General features: G+C 32.1%; 1 protein-coding gene across 1 annotated transcript; it reads left to right on the plus strand.

Annotated features, from left to right (window-relative positions):
• The first annotated feature begins 1290 nt into the window (after positions 1-1290).
• Positions 1291-24539, plus strand: LOC124360162 (PI-PLC X domain-containing protein 1). Its single transcript, XM_046813538.1, has 7 exons — positions 1291-1441; positions 2876-3043; positions 7481-7697; positions 9420-9656; positions 10964-11259; positions 14073-14171; positions 22971-24539. The coding sequence occupies exons 1-7, from the start codon at positions 1381-1383 to the stop codon at positions 23234-23236; spliced, it is 1344 nt and encodes a 447-aa protein (XP_046669494.1). The 5' UTR covers positions 1291-1380; the 3' UTR covers positions 23237-24539.
• The last annotated feature ends 136 nt before the right edge of the window (positions 24540-24675 follow it).

Below are 24675 nucleotides of genomic sequence, written 5' to 3' on the forward strand. Positions count from 1 at the left end.
AAGAATGATGAAATAACTGGTTGATAAATAACAGAGTAAATGGCTGAGTAACAAGTTACAAGTGAATAAACGGTAGTAATGAGTAAATCGCGAGCAAAGTGAGTGGGTGATAAGACGTGACACATAACTTAACCAATGAATGAAAAATAACTGAGTAACTAGGTTATTTAAAGTAACTGAGTGATTCAGCTATTTTGCTTTGGTTAGCCTCAAAATTAATAGAGGTTACTTATTCGGTTGTTCACTGGTGCACCAGCTCACATGCTAAAAGAAAACCGAAGAGTATAAAATATGCATCAAATTGCACTCTAAGTATTGTAGAAAATTATGAACTGTATAGTTGGCAAATAATGTTGGTGAAAATCTACAAGTAGTCTTACTATGATAGATACATGCACCGTATTATCATTATGTCCTAAAAAAGTTTAACTCAGTAATTCAAACATGTTTTATTTCAGATATAGGCATACCCTGAATCAAAACCCTGGGAGGGGGGAACCATGCTTGTTCAGGCTGTAACATTTTTAAATGGAAAAGGTGGATGAAACTGAAATTTTAAGAGAATTAAATATAATTTTAACACTATGTAGTGCGTAAAAACAACAAATTATTTGCTGGTGCCATATCTAGTATTGTTCCATATGATTACTGTATAGGTTTTTGTGTTTGTCTGGTAGGAGCAGCTGTCCCCTCTGCCTCTTTTTGTTACAACTATTATTTAATTACTATTTAAATATTTTATTTTAATCTTTTTTATCTATAACTCAGACTTTTCTTACAAATATTCTTCTTTCCAATAATACAAAGTGCTTGTCCTTGTAGATATTTTTTCAATTTGTACACACACACACATATTTATATATATATGTTTCTAAATATGTGTGTGGAATTTGAAGATAAAGTTACAAAAATAGAGTTTGGTAACAAGCCTAAATCATGTTTGATAATAAATTACGGATTCAAACATAATTTTTTATTATTATAGCCTAATCATGAGTTTTAACATTTAAATATATTAAATCTAAACATATGTGTGTGTGTACATATATATATATATATATATATATATATATATATACATAAGGTTTTAAAATTTTGTCGGGACGTGAAAGTTATCAAGTAATTTGAAGTGCAATTTTAGTACGATATTAAAACTGCTCATAGGAACAATTTTTGATAAATTGGTGGTTAAATTCACATGCAACAAGGGGAAGTTGCTACTGCCAATAGCCTTGATAGGTATGATGCTACGATTAGAGGTGAAATTGGCCTGATGAAGAGTGGAGTGGAGCCGACAGTTGACAAGAGAGGAGTCAGCTCCCCCACGCGAGGAAGTGAGGAGTTCAACCAATTATTTACCAGAGTAGTAACAGTCACACCATGGACCGTGCTGTGGTCTTCCTTGTCATCTGCTGCCTAACTCTGTCAACTGGTCTTGTGGGTGAGTTAGTGAATAACTCCTTGGATGTGAATGTGGATTTTATACAGGCAGAAAGAATGATGAGTGGCAAACTATGATATGTTTATGTGGGTGCAAGATTCTTAGAGACAAATGTAGTAATAAGTGTAATATGATACAGAGTATGAAGATATTATATATTACAACATTTTTGGGGTTGAACATATTCCGAGACAAAAGTAATAATAAAACAAAACGTTCTTAGCGACAAAATGAATAATGGGATTATGTGGAAAATTAAAAAAAAAAATTGGGGTGTATATATTTTGTTATCCTTCCATCTTGTTATACCACTGAGAATGGTTTACAGTAATGGATGAAAAATTATTAATTGATCATCTTCTAATTTAGTTACTATATAAAATAAAATATGTATGTATATATATTATACTAACATAGATAATCATAAATCAATTTTTTTATTAAAAGTTTAAAATAACTTCCACATAGTCAAATTTCTTACTTAGTGTTAAAATTATATTATAGTTTATCAAGTAGTTACAAAAAATTACTCATTCTACAAAATTTAAAGAATGTCTCAGAAAAGATGAAAGTGCAGATGAGACTGTGTAATACTAATGTCTCCAAATATGAAACTTTTAATTACTCTACATTTTATTAAAAAAACACTGCAATATTAATTCATTATTTTCCAGTAATCAAATATCACATCATATTTTCATCAATGAAATCAGAATTTTAGAATGAATCAGAACCATTTGTGTTTGGTTAATATTTTATAAATTTTATTCTGAAATATGTGCTATGTTGTATTGTTTATTTCATTCCAACAGTTCTTATTCAAAATTTAATCGTAAATAGCTTGTTAAATTGATTTCACAGAGCTAGTAATACTAAAAAACTGGAAAAGGAATAATTCTATAAAAAATAAAATGTGTTTTTGATTGAATATTGGGTTAAAAATTGATATCTACAAGTTTCTTGTACCTGTATGTCCATATTACTCCTTTCAACCAAACAGTACTAATTATCAAAGTCAACCTATCAATAGTTAAAAATATATTTCTTTGTACCTATTACAATTAATTAATTTAGATTATTAGAACTATCCAAAATTTACTATAGATTAATGGTGATCACATAAAAGAGAAATTTTTAATAGAAGTTTACTTTAGTTATACTTTTATATTATGCCCCATCACTGAAATATTTTGTATGTGCAATTACACAAGACTTAGACAGAGTTGCGGCTAATTTAGATCTAGTCATCCCAAACTGGACTCTAAAACAATCTTCTAACTACCTCTAACAATTTTCCAATGGAGGTTGTTCCAAAAAAAATCAGGCATAACAATTATTTTTTCTTATGTTCCAATAAATATGTATATTTCATAAACAATGTATTAAAAACAAATAACAACGTCAAGTTCACACAGTATTACTATTCTGAGTTAGATGGGCAGAGTCTGGAAGTCGAGCCAATATGGCTGACAGTTTCATCTCTGTACCGGACACCAATCCACGGAGCCGCCCTTATAGACCGGGAGATCCAGCTCAACTGGCAGGATGGGGTGGAGGAGGTGGCTCTGTTTACTTCAGACCCCACTCTCAACCAAACACCAGGTATGGTTAATCATGCGAATAAGACACACAGCGAATAAATATAGATATAGCGAATATAGATATTTGCGAAGAAAGGCTAATGTTATAGTTTAGGGTAAGGGTTACATCATTAGAAAATGATAACTTGGAGGTGAGTCATCACACAGTACAATAGCCAGGGGCATTTGCGATCGATACTTCATGACCTCAAATCATGTCCAACTTTTCCTATGCCAGATCACGTTTAAAGGAGGAAAGTACCAATTGAAAATCGCGCTGGCCATAAGTGCAAGCTTCAGAGGTGCCTTTGGTACCACCCCGCACTTCTGGTTAAAGAAGAAAACCATCCCTCGAGATCTTACCCGAATTCAAGTTCCAAACACGTGAGCGCTCTGTGTGCGTAACTTTCCTTATTTCTATGAACATTGCGGCTGGATTCCTTTCATCCAAAAGGGTTAACTGCACTTTCTTTGCAGTGCGCTTTTTTCACTGTATTCTTTTTTTGTGACACCAGTATAGTTAAATATACAGTTAAAGTGGTTGGAATTAACTGGAAGAGATGTTAGTATTGATGAATTTTCAAGTACAATACTCATAATTTCATTTTATTTCTGCTATTCACCTTTGTGAACTTTAGTCTTTAGTGGAATAGTTATAACCGTTTTATGGTAGAGAAAATATATTGTGAATTCAAAATCATAGTTGATATAAATTTGAGTTTTTTAAATATTTACTTAAAAATACATATACATTTTGATCCCATAAAAACTAAGTTTCTTGTACTTGACCTACTGACCAACATCATCCATGCCTGAACTGTCAGATGTATATTAACAGTTCGTGACTAATTGCACAATTATACAATCAACCGGGAAGCTCTCATCTTTCAATCTTGTCAAGAGTGTCTTTAGGCAAGGTTTGTCTAATTATCAAGATAATTAATTAGTTTGGTGGTTAAGTCTACATTTTGGAGATTTGTTTGATTATTTTATTTCACCATAAAAACTATAGACTGATTTCAATATTTATTTCTTACAACAATGATCAGTGCCATATACCTTTTCTGCTTTGTATCCTTGGTGGAAGTAAGTTGGTTTTAATGGAAAAGACATTTTTTGTATACTTCCACATAAAATTTATTAAAATAGCGCTTTCGCCGGTTAAAAAACATCATGTTTTTTAACTATATACCTTCTCTAACTTTTCAAAAAAAGCATGTTAACAATTTACTTGTTATGTACAGTATAAAATATATTTATGAACAGCCTATAACAATAACATTTCTAATGATTGCTTGTGTAAATGTTTATACTCAGAAATATAATGATAATAAATTCTCTCTTCCCCAAAACAGGTGCAGCTGATCGATCGTCGAAACAAATATATAGAATATAATACAACTCTAAATTGCATACCATTTTTATGGGACCAACATTTTTTATGTAAGATTATTTATTTAAGCACCATTTTGTAGTTGGTATTAGGTTTTGCTTTTAATATTTTCATTTTTGAAGAGTAACTAATATTTGAGATGGGAAATATTTCTAAATCTTGATTTGCTTTCTTCCTCTCCACACATTATGAAACAAGGGGTTGGTAAAATACATCAAGCTAAAATTAAAGTTAACTAATAACATAATCTACATCTTGTGTTGTTGTTATAGTTTATTTAACAATTAGTAAGGTCAAAAAACTTGTTTATTTTATTTTTAAATTATTATTAATTTGAACTACTGTAAAAATCTATGATACTAATTCTACAGGTATAATGTGATTAGACCCATTCCTGATCATACAAGATACATTAAAGAATTTTGTTTATTGGTAAGATGTTTGTTGAAAAGAAAGTCATCAAAAGCCAGAGGAAGCCGTTTTTGTTTTTTTAATTGGACAGTCTTTTCTTTTAAAATGTTGACTTTTAAATTCTTACTGTTCAGAAGGTAGCGGTTTTGATACAAAGCACATCGAAACACAATGCATGTTTATACTGTAAATCCGTGATGGAATCCTTTAGATGAACTAATGTTGATAAATATATGACTGACCACGTACCCAATTATCTTTAATGTGATTAAGTGAAAGGAAGAACTTCAATCTTCAAAGTTTTTGCATTTGTCACCAAAACACTTTGTTATTCGTTTGTACCTTGTGTAGATATGCTTCATTCACTGTCTCAAGAATCTCAGCCCGTAATTTTCAAGCAAAATTAGCACACTGCTCTAAAGACAACTTTTCAAAATTCAGTTAGTTTAGGTATTTGTTTGAAACAATCTGCAGCATTTCACATGAGTATGGAAAGGAATGCAAAGTGAATCTCAGTCATTTTCAAAAGTCCTGCCGAAAAAGATGTTTCTTCTTCAGCAACTCTCAGCTGTTTTCTCTGATTCATCAAGTTTTTAAATTCACTCAAGTTCACTAGGAAGTAAATCGTTGCTCTTGAAGTTCTTGTTAGCAAAATTGATAATACACATGGGATCAAGTTCTGCTTGAACACTGGTTGACCTTTTATAACAGGAACCAGGTTATGGGCCTGCTTCATATTTCACTGTGGTCAGAAAGAACTGAGGAAAAGTCCAGGTAAAAAAAAACTGCTTAAAAGAGCATTTAAATGAAGAGACACACAGAGTATGTTTAAAACAAATTATATTTAAAGCTTGTGTTACTAAATATACTGTTATTGAAATCATCAAAGGATTCATCATGTTACCACTTAAAGTAATTCAGACTGAAGAATGAAGTTAGCTACTATTATTCTTTTAAGATATTCATATTTTTGCATGCTCTGTTGAATATTATTTTCATAAAGGTAGCAATCCAGAAATTTTGCTGGGTGAACATTTATTGTGATTGTTTAGAGTATACAATATATAATAACAATAAATTTGAGTATAAAATCATCAAAGGAGACTTAAAAATTGTGCTCGGCATACTATATTTTTTCGGAAGATCTAATTTAAGAGTTTTGTCTGTTTTCTTTCAATTACTTTTTACCTTCAGTTCATCCTTATGTTCTTGACACATCTCAAAATGATATGGTAGAAAACGTTAACATCATTAAACATAAAACCTTGATGATAGTTTAAGATCATGACTCGGATGATCAGCTTTGTGTATGACTGCAAGAAGTGCTATTTTTTCCACAGAGGAAATTTTCATTTCAGAGATTATAAGATAGTTTCTCTTTTCAAGTTTACAGGATTTTGAAACTGTTGATTCCACCAAAGTCAGAATAACGTAGCTATGGTGAGAAGGGTTTATTCAATGCTAATGTTGAGTTCAGCTCCATTTCACCTTCCGCCTAGTGCAGCGTCTGAAATCTGAGGCTTTCACAGACTTGACCTCTGAAATCTAAGAGTCCATGTCTGTCTGAAGAGATCCAAAAAAAGTAGGTGAAAAAGAAGATAAAAAACAAACTCTTTCCACCATTTTGACATAAGAGCTACCTAGAATACAAGCCAGAATTTTCAAGATTTCTTCATTATAAACTATGATTAAACTGACTATGTTGGTGGTATAACACTGATCAGGAAAGACAGGAGATATTCTTCTCTTGAGGTCTGTGTCTGTGTGGAGGGAGTTGGCTGAAGAATTCTTCTGATTTTGAATATTGCCATTATGTGGTTATCTGGATTTACACCACCTGTTTTCATCTTATTATTGGCTGATTTGTTCTCTCCCCTTCTATTGATACTGATGCTTGAGCAACTAACTCAGTGATTATTATGTCTAAAACAAGAGCAAACAATCATAAGGAGAAAAGTTTTCCTATGAGGAGCTTGAAGTGGTTTTTAGCCAACCTGATCACTCTACTTAAGAGGAATTTTTCTGCTCATAGAAAGTTGAAACGGTTTAAATTTCTAGACGATTAAGCAGTTTATTTTTGTTTGATAAAAAACTGGACCACTGCTAAAGGTAACATTCTAGATATATTGAAAATGACTTGAATTGAACTGATTAACTTCTTGAAATAAGCTAACCAATTTTAGGAAGATTATTTCTTGCTTCCAGCTGTCAACATCGATAACATGGTTGTAACTGTCACTCAAAGTCTGGAGATACCTCACATCTGTATTCTATTGATGAACATAACTTGTGCCAGGAACATGAGCATAGACACATATCTAAGCATAGGAGACTGTCAGACGTTTTTATTATTTATTTAAGGGTACTGTGGGTTTTTTTATTTTAACTTACAACAAAATGCTAATGCGTAGATACATGATATTGTCAGCGTTCTATAAAATGCATCTTACTATTGCAATATTAAGAAACATCAGAAAGTAAATCACAATTCATTAATATTATAAATGTTCCAGCAGTAGGAACGAACTTTAAGTAATTATTATTTTATTTTATTAAAATTTTCTGGGCACTTTCAGTTTAGTACTAGGATAAAAAAATAACGTAAGTTAGAAAAATCTTATCCCTGTAATGACTAATTAAAGGTGTGTATATTAGTTGTGCGTATCAGAACGGAAGATTACCCAGACGGCTCATACCAGAGCTATTATAGCCTAGCAAGACCGACACTGGTGGGCGGCTGGGAGCTGGATCATCCGGGACCCCAGGAGTCTGGAGACCACTGCCTCAACTTCTGGATCGGCTCCTATCGTAATGATACACTGGAGCAAGTTGAGTGCCTCAAGATCAGACCTACCTGGATGTCTGATAACAAGTAAGCCATGAAACACTACAGATTGCAACATGTTATGCACCATTAAACATTTTCGATTCCAGTTCTACTAACTCTATTTGTACTTCTTCTCATTTGTGAGATGGAGGTACATGCAGGTATTTACCATTATATTTACAGAATGAAATTGTTGCTACTAAACTATAAGCAAAATGCCTTTGTTGGTAGATTATTTCCTAAGATTTTAGAAGGTACTATTGACATATTAATGACATGGAGATCTGAAGTTGAAGGCCCATAGCCATTTTTATTTCCAAATATACAGAACTTTCATAATGAGATAGCACAACTGTTTCTAAGGACCATATTGAACTGACACGATCTGTTGTAATATGATTATTTCGATTCTGAGATTTAGGAAACTAGTAAATATAAAAAATGTAAACTATGTTTTAGTTTTTTGTAAAAATGTAACATTTTTATATTTTTGACTTTTTATTATCCCTTTTTATTTTACACTCTATCTATTTTCATTTTCCTACAAAAAGTTATATTTTTGAAGCAAGAAGCTGTAAGCTCAGTAAATTTTCTAAGTTTCTAATATTTCTTGAAACTAAGACATCTATCAGTAATGTCTACTATTACTTTTACGAATGACTAAACAGAAAAAATCACAGATTGTTTAACTATGTTTTAAAAATTAAATTAAAAATAATGATGGGGATGGGGTGTAGCTATTACCCATGGCTTCACACTCTATTTTCAAAATCAAAGTCCTTATACCACTCATCATGTAATAAAATGGAGCCCTATGAAATTTGCCAAACGTAAGTAAGCATACATCAGGAAAATATTATTTCAGTTTTCATGGTTAAGGACCAGAGTTTAACCTGACTCTTATATCATGTTTTGCACAAGTAGGAGCATTTCTGGTTAAAATTGATTATACAGTGTTTCAGATGCCATAGCAGGATTTGCCTTGTTGCCCTGATCAAAGAAATAGAAATATATTAGTCTCAGAAACCTACTCCTGTTTACTTTAAGTCCTCGTCAGCCATACTGGTTTAGGTGGAAGCCGAAACAGACGCTCCTGTTTTTATCAAAAGGATAAAAATATATCAAATGGTATTGGTTCCTCAGATCATATTTTTCTTAGCTAGATACTTTTAAAACTGACCGTCAGACACATAAGTTGTAATTATATCACACTATGAAACAAGATAGGGACTGAAAGTCACCACTTATTGGTCTGTATATGGTTAACTGATGCTGATTAAAAACTTATTTAGGAGTTTGATGGTTGGTTTTAAGTGTGGTATGTTAAAAAAAAAATAAGATGAAAATTATCATTTGATACTTTCAACTCTTTTGATACATCCTACTTTGGGCTTCATCTAAAGTAACGCGGCTGACAGTTGATTTTTTTTTAGGAGAAATTTCTCTGTTGATGCCAAGAAAAACCAGGTTATTTGTTCATACAATGTAAATTGGCCCTTGGCTCCTACACTATTAAGTTTTTATAAAAAAAATTTGAATAAGCTGTTTTGTTCTATTTCAGATTGGGGTAATAAAATGTCTATAATTTTTTGCTCTTGGTAAACTTGACTACTAAGCCTTCATACTATAAAACAGGAAGTATACAGATAGGTAAAGAGAATGCTCAAAAATATGGAAATAATCGTTGCCATACAAAGGGATGCAGAAACGTGTTTTATCTGTATACACTATTTTTGTTATTTATACTCACCCTCACTGTGTTTAAAGGTTGTCTATTGGAGGTTTATCACTGACATCCCTGGTGTGGCCTGGTACCCACAATTCTGGCTGCTACAGACGAGGTGACACTCTCAGCCTGCGTGACACTCTCGCTCGCTTTGTTCTCACTCAGGACCAGGATGTGTGGAGTCAGCTAGTGTATGGAGTTCGTTACATAGACGTGCGTGTTGGCTTCTATCCAGTCAAGCGGTGGAACACTTCAGAACAGATCAGTCATGACAACAGGTCTGAATTTATTATTTTGTTTTATTGTATCCTGCTTTTGTTGCTTATACATGAATGAAAACATGAGATTTTCTTAACTTGATAACTGTTAATTCCTCATAACACGATCTCAATATAGCCTTTAAAATCTCTGCTTGAATATTTAAAGTATTTTCAAATTCCTTAAGATAGGAATTTGTATTGATTTTTCATGTATAGTTAATATCTCATATCTCTATGTATAACTTATAATAAACAAAATTTATGAATGAAGGTTTTTACAATTATCCTAGCAAGTTATAACAGCACTTTGTATACCAACATATGAATGTCAAAAATAATGTTTATGAGGAATAAAAGATAACCCAATCTTAACTTTTAATGTAAAATTAGAAATACACTTCAAATAGGGCCAAAAGTTTTTTTTACAACAGTTAATCTCCTAATGATAATGGAGTTTTATCTAAGTACCTATTTTAAATGAAATATGTTTTATAAATGAATTAAATATTTTGAATAAATTAAATATTTAGGGTTTATTAAAATTGCTAGAAAGAGTAATTTTTTAATTTACAATAATATGCAATTACTACGGTATAAATAAATTGAATATTTTCATTTTTACTTTTGGTACGATTCATTCCTCAATAACACTTCAAAAGCCAACAAATATTTCATTTGAATATATACTCATTGAAAATATTATAATTTTAAAGTCCCTAGGACTGTTGTAAGATTCTCAAAGTCTGAATTTTAAATTATGTCCATTTTGACTTTCTATTAATTGAAAATTTAAATAAGTAGTCAGCACAAGTTACCTGTAGATTAATAACATGGACAATAAGAGAAATAGACTAACTACCATAAAAGAGTTGTATCAAAATATTTAGAATAAAAATGTTTTGTTGTGATTTCAAACATGAGCATCAACATCCTATTCAATCAAGTTTTGAAAATATATTCCTAAATACCATAACCTAGTAGAGAATAATCAAGCATAGGCACAATTCAATTCAAGGGATGAAGTAGCCAAATCAAGCATTAATTTACTTTAATAAGTATAATATAACTGATAAATCTTTAATTTAGTTGTAACTGAATTCTAACATTTGGTATGCTGTAACCTGTTGGCTACTTATGAAAATTATGAATTTGTGGGATATAAAATGATTGAGGATAAAGAGAAAGGTATTATTGTTGTATTGGTATGTATTGTAAAGTCAAGTATAAATACTAGAATAGATGTCAAAGGTCTTATGCAGAAACACATCTTAAAGGAAACAATGGTCTTGTAATCTATGTTTTAAGACATGTAATGTGTTGTCCAGTTTTTGGATAAACCACGATCTTATAAAGGTGCGACCACTAGTGCCTGTACTACGTGAGATAAGGCAGTTCCTAGAAAAGGCTGAAGGGGAGATTGTGGTGCTGGACCTGCACCGGTTCCCCGTGGGATTCTCAGGCCGCCATGCTCGCCACAATCGGCTGGTGGAACTGTTGGAAAGGGAGCTACGGGAAGTGGCTGTTGAGTACTGTGGAGAATGGCCCACTCTAGACAAGTTGTGGCAGCAAAGTCCCAAGGGCCGTCTCATCATAGCCTATGGTGACAACGAAGTTGTCAAGAGTAAGTCCACTTTCTGGTGTATTTTCAAAATCTGTTGGTAAATTATTTATCCCCAAGACTTTTGAAAATAATATGTGATACAAGTAGATAAAAACACATATGTATTATAAATAGAAAAGTTAAACTTAATCTTTAAAAACGTTTACGTGATCAGAGCTTGAATTTAAGTACAATCTCGGATGATGGTTTCCTTCTTTTGCCAGTAGTACAAGCCCTCCAAAGCATGGAGCATTTCCGATCAGCACTTTGCCGACACGATCTGGCACGTGATCTGAGGTCGGGAAAGTACCGATTGGAAATGCTCCATCCTTCGCCGTCACCCTTTATTGAGAAAATTCCTCATTGCGCTTAGACCTAAAAGGAAATTGTGCTGCTTCTGTAGTGACAGAATATACAAGATGGGTGGGGTTGGTGGTAGCTGCCACCTCCTGCCAAGATCCTATGAGGAGGGATATCGGGCTCTATCCCAGACTTATCACCTTGGAATAAAAGGGGTTGCTCTGTTCCAGCATCTTCTAGTCAAAGTAGGCAGGATAGCCATACTCCCTCATGTTTTGGCTTTAAAAAGCCTTTATCATTAAAGAGACTCTACCCACTCCAACAGTCGTTCTCTGTGGTAAATTAGACCTATTGACCTACCTTTTTTTACCCAAATATCTGTATGTTGTTTGTGATTTGCCACTCCAGGATATCCATTGGGTTGCCCAGATTTAAATGGCATAGGGTTTTTATGTACTCATTATAACTTCTACTGGCCAGAGTAGAACCCACCTGCAAAATAATTATAAGTTTTTTACATGTGTTCACCTAATATGTTTTAGTTAGCTACAATGTCACGAAAAAAGTTTAAATATATTTATAGAAATGATATTTGGTATTTTGCTGTTATTAAGTATAACGTTGGCATGTATATTGCATGTTTTAAATGTTTGCCTTAAATCTTTTGACATTTGAAGACAAGGATGTAAAGATAATAACGCCATTGTATGCTATTTAGTTTTTCAGTTTTTGTTAAATGTATAACAGTGACAAATGTCCAAAATCATTTTGTTCTTTAAAATACTAATAATGAGCTTTAAAAAATCACACACAGAACAGTAAAATTAAAATTATCAGCAAAACAGAACAAGACTTTCTTAAAATTATTTAACCCTTTGTGTTGCATAGCAAAAAATTTGAATTTATTATATAAAGCTTCTATGGTCTTCACTTGGCATCCTACACTTGGATTATGATTGATTTTGTGATAATACAATAAAAAAATTACTAATTTCTGAATACATTTTTGGTTTCAGGGTATTGAAGGAGTTTTAAAACTTGTTATTGTTTTATTGTTGGCACTAATGTGTAGATGATATGAGGACGTTTAAATTTTATTTTATTTTTTATAATTAACAATAAAATTGGTTATTGGAATTTAGGTTCTAGCAGCCTATTTCCAATAAAGTATAACAAAACCAGAATACCACCAAGTAGCTTACTACATGTAAAACTGTAGGGCTACTTAGGAAACATTTCATAGAGCTGTAAATTAATTCCTAGGGTCATTATCAAAGATATTTTCACTACACAATTTAATTCATGTAAATTCTGGTGGGTCCAGAAACTGAAAAGTCATAGATACCAGGGCTATCACATAAGTAGCTTCTATAGATAGAAACCCGTTGTAGGAGGCCGGAAGCTGCCAAAAGCTTCTTTAGTCTTAGATCTCCAGGAAACTTTCAGAAAGTAGGTAAATCTAGATATAGGGAGCTTCCTATCTCTGTAAATTGCCAGCCTCTGGAAATATCTGTCTTCTGGAAACTCCCAAAATGTCTAGACTTACAACATATCCTCCCAGGTTAGCAGGTTAGGATGAATAGGAGGTTGCTCCTAACCTGCAACCTCCTAATCACTAGAAGCTCACATCCTCTGGAAGTTCACAATCTTTGGGAGTTTTCAGCCTCTGTATTAGCTTTAGCAGGTCTCAGTCTCTGAATATTTCTGGACTACAGATACTATACTTAGTTCCATGCAAGGTAACACTGATATTAACAGTGGTTTTACTGTAAATCTAAAGAATCCAAAAATATTATTACTTCCATGTTTGAATTAAATGTTGTAATATTACTTGAAGAAGTTCATGTCCATGTTTGAGAAACTTAGGAATGTATTTCTTACACATTACATTACTACTCATCACTGAGCATAATAAATAGTGAGTTGCAGTGATGTAATTATTATTTCCATGTACTAATTCAGTATTGTGATACTACTTGCAGAAGTCAGAGCATATGTCTGATATACTTAACATTACATTATTGCACATCTCCGAGCACAATATAATATAGTGAGTTGTAGTTATGTAATATGTATTTCTATGGATTAATTCAATATTGTAATATTACTTGAAAAAGTCAGAACCTTTGTCTGAGATACATTATTTATACAAGAAAATGATTTATATGTAGATAGATGTATTCTAAAAACCTCCTGTGTGGTGAGGTCTTCAATTAGATTCACAACCTACCCCCACTCCACCACAAACCACAAAACCAAGTTCTAGCTACGCCACTGTTGAGTTGTAAGGTGCATTAGTGCCAACAGTATAGTCTGTTGTATCTTACATATGGATACTGCAACATTACATATAACATGATGGAACTATGTCAGGTTGTGGAGTACAATATCATGCATATTTGACACGCTACTACGCTAGGCCATGAATATTAGGCTAATGTCATTCTCTTGTATCTTTTTATATATCTGCATATTATAATATTACAGAAATATAGAGAGCATGAAGAAATCACCAGACCTATTTGTATTTCCAGAACACTCTTGGCTATGGCCTCCTGTTCGACAGCAGTGGGGAAACCAGCAATCAGTGGAAGGTTTAGAGGAGTTTCTGGAGAATTGTATGAATGACACAGGTAGGTAAAGACATATATCATAACAAGCACTAGATGTTTAGTACAATGGTATAAACTTCATCTTTTGTAAGAATTCTTATTCAAAAGTGGTAAACAATTTTTTCTACCTTGGATTAAATAAAATTGAAAACGTGATATGGATCATGTATAGACGATCTCATTTTGAAAAAGATCATCACGTCATTTAAATCTATTGATATCTTCAAAGAATCTTACAATTATTTAGTCGTAATAACATTTAAAACCCAATAAATCATGGCATTTTACTAAAAAATCTTTGCAGATCAGTACTGTATTAACTACAGCAAAGTGCCACCAAAGAATATCTTTGAGTAACAGATGATTGCAGAGTAGCACATGGTTGCCACATAGAACAGCTGATTACTACTGTCAAAATACAGTATGTTTCCAATTAATTTAGGCACAATACCTATCAGATTATAAGGCCCCAGTGTTCAACTCAGCTAAGATCAAGAAGTTGACAATTAATAATAAACTTATTGGTATTTATAAATTCAATTGAACATATTAATGCTAGTGACTACCATCTAAGTTTACCAGTTTACACAGCATTAAAGCATTAATAACCTAATTCAACTCTGGAGATATTTTAATTGTATAGCTATCTTTCCATGCGGTTTAAACAGGAAAAATTACATGACAACGACCAAGTAGGCCTGAGATCTTGGATGCCACACTAAAGTTTAGTAGAGGTTTATTAAGAATTTCCTTACGGTTAGTTTCAAACTTATTAAGCTTTGATATAAAATCACAAAATTGGACTATTTCGTTAAAACCACTAATAATATATAGCCAATAATTAAATTACAATCATCAAATGTATGCAAATTACTAATTATTTAGACCAAGTTTTTAGGATAAATATTAACTTTACCTACTATTCAAATTAAAAAAAAAAATTGTGTAGCAGTGTTAGATGCTGTCTGACAGAAAAAATTCTCAGAATAAATATTAACTTGACCTACTATTCAAATAAAAAAAAAACATTCATGTAACAGTGTTAGATGCTGTCTGACAGAAAAAATTCTCAGAATAAATATTAACTTAACCTACTATTCAAACAAAAAAAAAACATTCATGTAACAGTGTTAGATGCTGTCTGACAGTAAAAATTCTCAGAATAAATATTAACTTGACCTACTATTCAAATAAAAAAAACATTCATGTAACAGTGTTAGATGCTGTCTGACAGAAAAAATTCTCAGAATAAATATTAACTTGACCTACTATTCAAATAAAAAAAAACATTCATGTAACAGTGTTAGATGCTGTCTGAAAGAAAATATTCTCAGAAACTCTCTTGTGGTCTGAGACCCTAAACAACAGCATAGAACAAAAATTCTATTAACATTCTTAACAAACAAAATTTTCAGAAAACATATGTCAGCCTAGACTGTTAGCCACTTTGAGAGTCTCATGGTCGACAACTCCAAAAGCCTTAATTAAAATGATACGGGAGTAAAATTACGCCCATTTGAGTCAACATTAATTTTCATTGATTTTCAAACAAATAAAGAAATAACAAAAATTGTGGAAATATGATCAAACCCAGATTGAGGTGAACATATTATATTATTGGCTTCAAGAAAGTAATACAGTATAGTAATGAACTTAAGTAATGTACTGTAGTACAGTAATGTACAGTAGATTGTGTTTTAGTTACGCAGAAATGTACTATTTTCTCAAATATTAAAACAATTTTAATAATTGATATTGACCTCAATATATTAAGGTTAAAATTTTAATCATTTAGGATTAGGATAGCTTTACTAATTAAAATTGATTGGAAAACTCAGTGTTAGAAGATTTTAACAAAACAGCCAAATAAGGGGATAGCTCAAAAACATATTCTTTGACTAGTGGGGAAGGAATAAAATCAGTTTTAATTCTCTTTTAAAGAGAGTCGAGTGCATGTAGAGATTCAAATAACTGGATTTAAATTTAAGTAAAATTTAACTAAATATATTAATAATGGGACAGTTTAAAGCTTTAAATTTAACGGTGGTAAGATTAGCCTGTTGACTGGAATAAAAGGATTTAGATTTCAAAATAGCAAAGTTGTCAATGAAGTTTTAGTATTTAAATAAATTTCTTGGAGATTGTGTGTGAATCCCATTGAGTTTCAATTCACCTATCTCACATTAAGAAGACAAATCTTATAATTTTAATTGAGGTGCTCAGAACCAAAGTGCCCTTAATCCACTTTTCAAAAATATTGGGAAATCGCAAATACATTTTTTTAAACAAAATTGTTATTTTATTTACTTGAAACTTTAATCATACATGTATCAAGGATAAAAGTATTTATAAACCCCAAAAAACTTCATATTAGTGAATAATGTATATTTTAAATATAAAAAACAATTGGAGAAAGGACAGTTTGTAACTGAAACATGGATAAGAGAAGTTCTGGAAATTGAGGAAGCCATTTTTGTATGGATAAAAGACTTTATTTCTGAATGAATTAACTCTGAAATATCAGAGTCAATAGAATCCACACAACTGTACAGACAAACAGGTTATGTTTATAGAAATCAATGTTGTAAATATCAGTTGTTGAACTATTAATAAATCATAGCCAGCTGTTTAGCAGTTGTAGCACTACAAAACCAAACTTCAGGTTTATCAAAATGTCAACAGAATGTGACGAATAATAAGACATTCGACTCACATACAAGACAGCAAAAATTATTTGACAAGAAACACTTTGGAGTTGGAGTGGTCTAGTCCTTTATTGGTAACTTAGAATAAAGGACATTTTGGTTTTGAAGATCAAATACAACATCATATTGGGTCTGGTTTGTAGTAAAAGAGGCACTTGGAACTGAAAATACCTTTTAAATTAAATTTTGACACATAAAATGGACGTTTTTGAACAAAAAACATGTTGTTTTCAATAGTTGGTATGCTATAAAACATTGAGAATAAAAATCTTACATTCGAAAAAAGTTGATAATCAACACTTTGGTTCTGGACACCTCAATTAGAATTGGTGATCTATGTTTAAACTTTTTTAATTTATAATAACTATTAATTCTGGTGGCCTATTGATCAGTAAAATATAAGCACGTTACAGTTTTTGTCTGTTAATTTCTAACTTTTTTTATTAAACAACTTGGGCTACTTATAAACTCTTAATGTTTAGTAAATTAAAAGGAATGCTTTGTTTGAATAGTCTCTAATAGTGTCTATAGAAATTAATGGTTTGGCTTTCAACATCTCTTTTATTGAACACTATACAAATTTTTATGTTGCAATGTTTTTCGATAGTTTCCTTAAAAACATTTATTAGTTTTCAGGTTTAGTGTACTTGCTTCTAAGAAACTGCTAAATAAGAGGCTAATTTGCTATGTGAAAGATTAACAAAAATGTTGTTTATACCAGGACTTCCCTGCCAGAACTTAAGTTAATGCATATAATAGTTTGTTAAAAACTGTAACCAAAAACAATATCAAATATGGCATTAGAACATTTGTTATTAATAGTAGAATGACGATAAAATCGCCAACAATCAAAATATAATTATTTTTCGTCGATTTATAGTCATGTACATTCATTAATTATTAAGATAGTTATTTACCGATCGCTATAACGTGTTTCTGTAATAATTTGTGTATGAAAAGCCAAAATTAGACTATTAAAGTAACGGAATATCGTGTCTCTAAATACTATCTATTTAACTAAATACTAATATATTAAGTTCATATTTTCTGACTATACATGTTCATCGCCGAGCGTCTGCCGCGTCTACCCAGAATACACGTAGTGTACGTCAACCGCTCAGCGGCGGTAAAAAACACACAATTATTAATTTTAATCTCAAAATTTACCTAATTGTATACACAGTAAATATATCCTCTATAAAAATACATGTCAACTTATATTCCAATATTTTGTATTATTTAAGTAATATAATTACACTCCCATATCTTCAAGAAAAAGATGTGTATCGTGGAAGCCCATTTTAGAATGTATACATTCTAGGTAAAAGTTGGAGGATGTGTCTGAAAGTTCTTACGATATCATCCCGAGCCTCTGGCATTCTCTTTAATGCAGCGTCGTTTTCTTTAAATTCCGAAGGCTGCAAAGCAAAACGTTTAACATAATTAGCATTTAACATATTTCCGGGGGTGGTGAGGGAGGTGCAGAAAATTTGTAGTGGTAACCCCCCCCCCCATTAGGTCATCCTAAATACGCCTATGTACTGATGTGAACTATAATTCTATGCTACTTTGGGTAATAAACAGTCCAAACAGTTGCTGCCGAAATATGAAGAGCACACGAGTTGTGGACCTCGACGGACGCCGCACCAGCTACACATGACTCTCACTTGTATACGACCTTGACTACTCACTACTTTCCTTCGATAAGACAAAGACATGTATTTGTTACAAAGCGGATCAGTTACTGAACGAGTAACACTTGTTACAAAGCCCTGTGTAACGTTTTCACAACTGCTCCGTCTACTCTAAGACGACTATTTTTAAACAGGGATAATAAGATATTGTTAAATGTTTCTAGCTATCACATACCAATAATTATTAGAACCGATGATAGAAAAATTTGGAACTCATTTGAAAAAAAGTTTAGCTTTATCTGGAATAATATACGGTTCAAACCACAGGTCGGCGGATAACTACATGGTTTTAATAAGGTCATACCTAATAACAGCATTATTACGCCACGCATGACCACTTTATTTGCCCTAATATGTCAAAATATTTGCCCTATTTGAGCGCTAAGTTCATAATAAGTGAATGTCTTGCAATATAACTTCAAAAAATCATCGTTTTAGTTCTCTAAGTAATATTTTATATGAATTTTTCTATGGGGAACTGGATGATCACTAAAGCTGGGGAGAGGAGTTGTTCGTCCACCTGTCTTTAATCTGACAAAAAAATACTCAACATTGTCTGTACCTTTCAAATCATTCCTTTCATTTCTTATTATTACCGCTTTTTTTTAGATATTACATATGTTTTTACACGTGTTTACATATTTGTGTTATCTGTTTTTTGTTAATGTTACTTGCAATGTTGAAAATGTTTCAATTTGACCAATGAGCTACCCTCAAATTTACGAGTTGTACTATTTCAAGAGATTTCGTCCCGGTGTTAGGGCCGAATTGAAATAATTATTAATCCAATTTATTACTTCGCAATTAATATTAAAGTTACGAAACTAAACCCCCACAAAAGGTTCAATGTATTTTAGTGTCACCAGCAGTTCATTCAGGTTAATCCGGGAGCTGCGCCCCTCCCACTCACATAGTCTGACAAAAAAATAAAATCCCCTAGCGAGGAAGTACTTCTAATTATTATAGTATTACGTAAAATTGCACATTTAATTCATTTTTAGTTTTAAGGATTATATAATCATCGCCTTAGGTATGACACATTTTTCCGTGAACAGTTACTACCCGAACGGAATCCCGACGTGGATTTCAAGCTCGCATCTAGAATCATGATTCTTGGAAAATGTGGCATGTTTGGCGTATTTTAGACTATTAATAAATTAATTTTAAGAATAAAAATATTTACAAGTAACATGGATAACTACAAAAAAACTAAACAGAAATTTATGTCAGGCCTTTATGTTTTACTCTGGCTTGGTTGATGTATATATATACAATATATATATATATATATATATATATATATATATATATATATATATATATATATATATGTGTGTATGTATATACAGAGGGGTGACAAATTATTAGACTCAATCAGATTTTCTATAAAATTTTGTTGTTACACCATTTTAACAGTACTTTTACTTGATGGACATTGGTAAATAATGTTGAAAATAATGTTTAGTGTTATATAGTATACACTTCACACAAATTTTCTCAAAGTCTGTGCAATACAGTACACACATTATTCTAATATATCAAAAGAGCAAAAAAATGAAATCAGGTGTTTTCTTACCATGTGTGTTTTCATAACCTCAAAACTACTATTTGTGTTGTAATGTGCTTTGATGTGTTATTGGTTGTAGCATAAGATATTTTAACAACAGTTTTTTTAGTTTTCTTGACATAAATCAACTGTTTTGTGTCTTTTTACCCTGTAAAACATTTGTCAGAAATTATATTGGTAATGGGCAAAACTGCAGGTTTATCACCTCGTAAAATATCTATGACCAAGGTTCTTTTGAAAGAAAATCATTATTCGCAAAGCGAAACAGCAAGAAGACTCAATATATTACAAAAGTCTGTAAGCAGGATTAAGCGGGCCTCTAATAATAATACAATTTATGAATCTAGTCGAGTTGGAAAATGTGGCCGCAAACCTAAATTGAATGAAAGATTGAAAAAGAAACTAAAGAACATGGTTCTCAACAACAGAAGAAGTACTAAAAAGCAGTTGGCAGAGGAAATGAAAGCATATGGGGTCAATGTTTCACCCAGAACTGTTCTACGAACCTATAAAGATGAAGGCCTAAATGCAAGACGACCTCGAAAGAAGCAGAAGATATCACCAGCCATGGCTAAAAAAGCGCTTGGAGTGGGCAAAAGGGCTAAAACACTGAACTCAGGATGATTGGAAGAAGGTAACAAGTAAAACATTACGTTATTTACACTAAAAAAACAGCGAAGAATGGTTCCACAGGCTAAAAACTGGTTTCCAGATGATGGAATTTGTGTTTATGCACGACGGAGTGCCATGTCACCAAGCAAAAACAGTTAAAAGCTTTTTAAATTCAAAAGAAATCAGTGTTCTGTCTTGGCCAGAAAATAGCCCGGATATGAATCCGATTGAGAATCTTTGGGCTATAATAAAAGACAGGATAAGAAAAGAGAAAATTACTACAAAAACTGGTTTGATAGACTTTAATAAAAATTTTGCACCAAGACCAAGACATAAAGGATTCTTGCAAAAAACTGGTGGAAAGTATGTCTAACAGATTGGCATTGCTTATAAAAAATAAGGGATTACATACTAAGTATTAGATGTGTGTAAAAGTTAAAAATGAATAAAATGTATTAAAAAACCATGTTGAGTCTAATAATTTGTCACCCCTCTGTATATATATTATATATATATATATATATATATATATATATATATATATACAGGGTGAGTTTTTTAAAGTGATCCAATAGCTAACTTTTTAATTACACGACTTAGCACCACACTTTAAATTTGGAACTTGCTCAATTTTAAGTTTCACTCAGGGATACACTTTCAAATTTTTTGAAGATGGCCGCCATTTTCCAATATGGCGTTCAACTTTAAAATCTCTTATGGAACACCCTGTATTTTATATTGTTTTTAGATTCTACTCAACAAAATAATACATTTTTGCTTTTGGATTTTTTCGTACTGATGATAAAAACTTGCAGTCCACGTAGCTCCTGAACCATTAGAGATATAGAAAAACTCTAAAATGCAAAAATGTGTTATTTTGTAGTGTAGAATTAAAAAACAACATAAAATACAGGGTGTTCCATAAAATATTTTAAAGTTGGCCGCCATATTGGCAAAAATTATGAAAACTTCCAGTCCACGTAGCTCCTGAACCATTAGAGATATTGAAAAACTCTCAAAAGCAAAAATGTATTATTTTGTTGAGTAAAATCTAAAAACAACATAAAATACAGGGTGTTCCATAAGAGATTTTAAAGTTGACCGCCATATTGGAAAATGGCGGCCATCTTCAAAAAATTTGAAAGTGTATCCCTGAGTGAAACTTAAAATTGAGCAAGTTCCAAATTTAAAGTGTGGTGCTAAGTCGTGTAATTAAAAAGTTAGCTATTGGATCACTTTAAAAAACTCACCCTGTATATATATATATGTGTGTGTGTGTGTGTGTGTGTGTGTGTGTGTGTGTGTGTGTGTGTGTGTGTGTGTGTGTGTGTGTGTGTGTGTGTGTGTGTGTGTGTGTGTGTGTGTGTGTGTGTGTGTGTGTGTGTGTGTGTGTGTGTGTGTGTGTGTGTGTGTGTGTGTGTGTGTGTGTGTGTGTGTGTGTGTGTGTGTGTGTACATATGTATATATATATATATATATATATATATATATATATATATATTATATATAAATATATATTTATATTTATATTATATATATGTAAATATGCATATAAAATATAAATATTATCTCATTTTACGTTTTTAGGGAATTTGTATTATAACTCAAATCGGAAGTATTCCCGAATAGCACAGTTTACTTTATAAATTACAGCATACTATGATTGGGACGTGATATGGACAATGAGAATCAAGAATGTGTCACAGGTGAACGTGTTCGTATAATCAAATCCATTTCAACATTATTTATTGAAGGCTTTATTCGTATTTTCCAAACATCCGGTATATTTAATGCGTAATATTAAAAAAGATGAAGTCAATTTACCACTCGTCCACCATAAAATACAAGACTGAATAACACACATTATAGACTGAAATTTATTGTAAAATAATTTAACACCTTGCCTATGGCAGACAAATCACGCTTCGGTTACGCAATTCAATTTCACTCAGTACTTATCCACATTGAAGGTGGAAATACTAAAGTAGTCAGTAGAATCACCTTTGTTAGAGGATTTAATTATCAGATGGTTTGAGGAGGGTGCCCTTCCCGAACCCTCTCCGCAATACGTTGCTGTTTCCAGTTTGTTTCATTCCTAAATAATTATTTGTAGCAAAACTATTTGGTGCAAAATAACGACAATAAAATTAACAATAGCTTGCTTAGTAATCTTCTTAATCGTACTTCAATTTCTGTAAAGTCTGTCGCTTGCTATTCAGTAAGGAGATTGATGTTTTCCCAGAATTGCGAGAGCCACAGCGAGGGTTGTGGGCGGCCATGGCACAGCTGACTCCGGGCCAGCTGGAACTGCTGTTCAACCGCAAGGCGAGTCTTCGCACGATGGCACACTCCGTCAACAGTCAGCTGACCGGCTGGCTACGGGACCGCTGGTGGCAGCAGGCCAACATCGTCACCAGCGACTTCTTCCTGGGGAACAACGTCGTGGACGTCGCCATTGCTGCCAACGTCGAGAAGGGCAACGCCTTAAAGAGATACGAGCTCATGTGATCCGATCTGAACAGAGCACCGGGTGTCTGATCGAGTACATACTTGTAACGTGATAAAGTATTTGTACATACGGCGATATGGATTGTATATGGACCGATAGAACTAACGTTTATCTTAAAAGATCAGTTTTGAAACACGACAATTTAATTCCTTTATCTTTGGTCATATAATGCTGTAAAATGTATAAGGCCATGGCTCTTTCAACCACATAAGATTTTTTTACAATTTTTATATATTTTGAAATAACAAAGTGTTTCAAATAACTTATAAAGAAATATTTAACCAATAATAACATTGATAAGATTAAAACATGTTTGGTTGCGTATAAACCAGACTTCAAAAGTAAGACATTTCTCGATGTTCTGTGCCCGACTTTAACTGCTGTTTCAATAATTACATCCATAACGGCCAAATGGTTGATGAATATTCAGCTCTTAATATATTGGTTATCTTTTAAGTTCATCTAAAATATATAGTAAATGGGCACACCTGATAACATGGAATGGCCTGTAAAAATCTATAACAGAGCTAGATAGGAACTTTGAGGGTTGATCCATTCTAACCAAAGTGTTAACCCCGGTCCTTAATATATGGTAATAATTTAAATAATTGAGTAGAGCAATAATGTAATAGTTATTTAGAAATAAAATTTTGTTTTGCACTATACTACATTGCTACCAGGCTGTGTTATATGTCTGTATTTTCTATCATATTATGAAACTATAATCATTATCTATACTACCCTCTCATTTCCTTTTTATCCTTTTTATGGATACATATTTCGCACATAAGGCTGTGGAAAGCAATTTGATGGAAGGGGGGGAGGGTGTTGTTCAAACTTGAAGTGTTCAATTGTGTTAAGGCAAATATTTCATAGCTAACCAACAACCTAGAGTTTTCTTTGGCTGTGGCTTTCTGCATGATATAATGATGTGTTTAGAGATAGTTTGTAGGAAAAAGAAGTAAAAAAAAACGTATTAAACAAGTTACATTTTATGAGAGAAAGATAGTAAACACATAGTTTGAATGATTTTATGATAATTTTCTCTGAAGTTATGTCTACAGAATTAATTAGTTAACTTTAAAATAAAGCTCAATTTATGTTTCAATATATTATTTTGTGTAGAGAGCAAATATAAATGGTTATGGTCAAAGTTTTGTATTACTACTCTAACAAACAGTGCGCAACACAATACGTTTGCATCAAGGATGCTTTTTCCAAATCCTTTTATACGTATTGTATTTTCAAACTGTACATGTGTATCAAAACTGTTGTAAATATATCACTTTAATTGTTTTACTAGGTTGTGTTTTAGTATTTCACTCAATCATTTAATAATGTATAGATAGAGAAATGTATGATTATGTACCAATTTCTTTCACCGTATATGAATACTATGAGGTATGAGCTATTTTTAGATTCGATCCGGAATATTAAG

This window comes from Homalodisca vitripennis, chromosome 4 (assembly GCF_021130785.1).
Source record: "Homalodisca vitripennis isolate AUS2020 chromosome 4, UT_GWSS_2.1, whole genome shotgun sequence".
Classification (NCBI taxonomy): Eukaryota; Metazoa; Arthropoda; class Insecta; order Hemiptera; family Cicadellidae; genus Homalodisca; species Homalodisca vitripennis.

Bases quoted from the DNA above. Each gene is read 5' to 3' on its own strand.
- LOC124360162 (XM_046813538.1), top strand. From the start codon at position 1,381: ATGGACCGTGCTGTGGTCTTCCTTGTCATCTGCTGCCTAACTCTGTCA. The intron at 7,698-9,419 runs GTAAGCCATGAA...CTGTGTTTAAAG, and splicing joins ACCTGGATGTCTGATAACAA to GTTGTCTATTGGAGGTTTAT. The intron at 14,172-22,970 runs GTAGGTAAAGAC...ATGTTTTCCCAG, and splicing joins GAATTGTATGAATGACACAG to AATTGCGAGAGCCACAGCGA.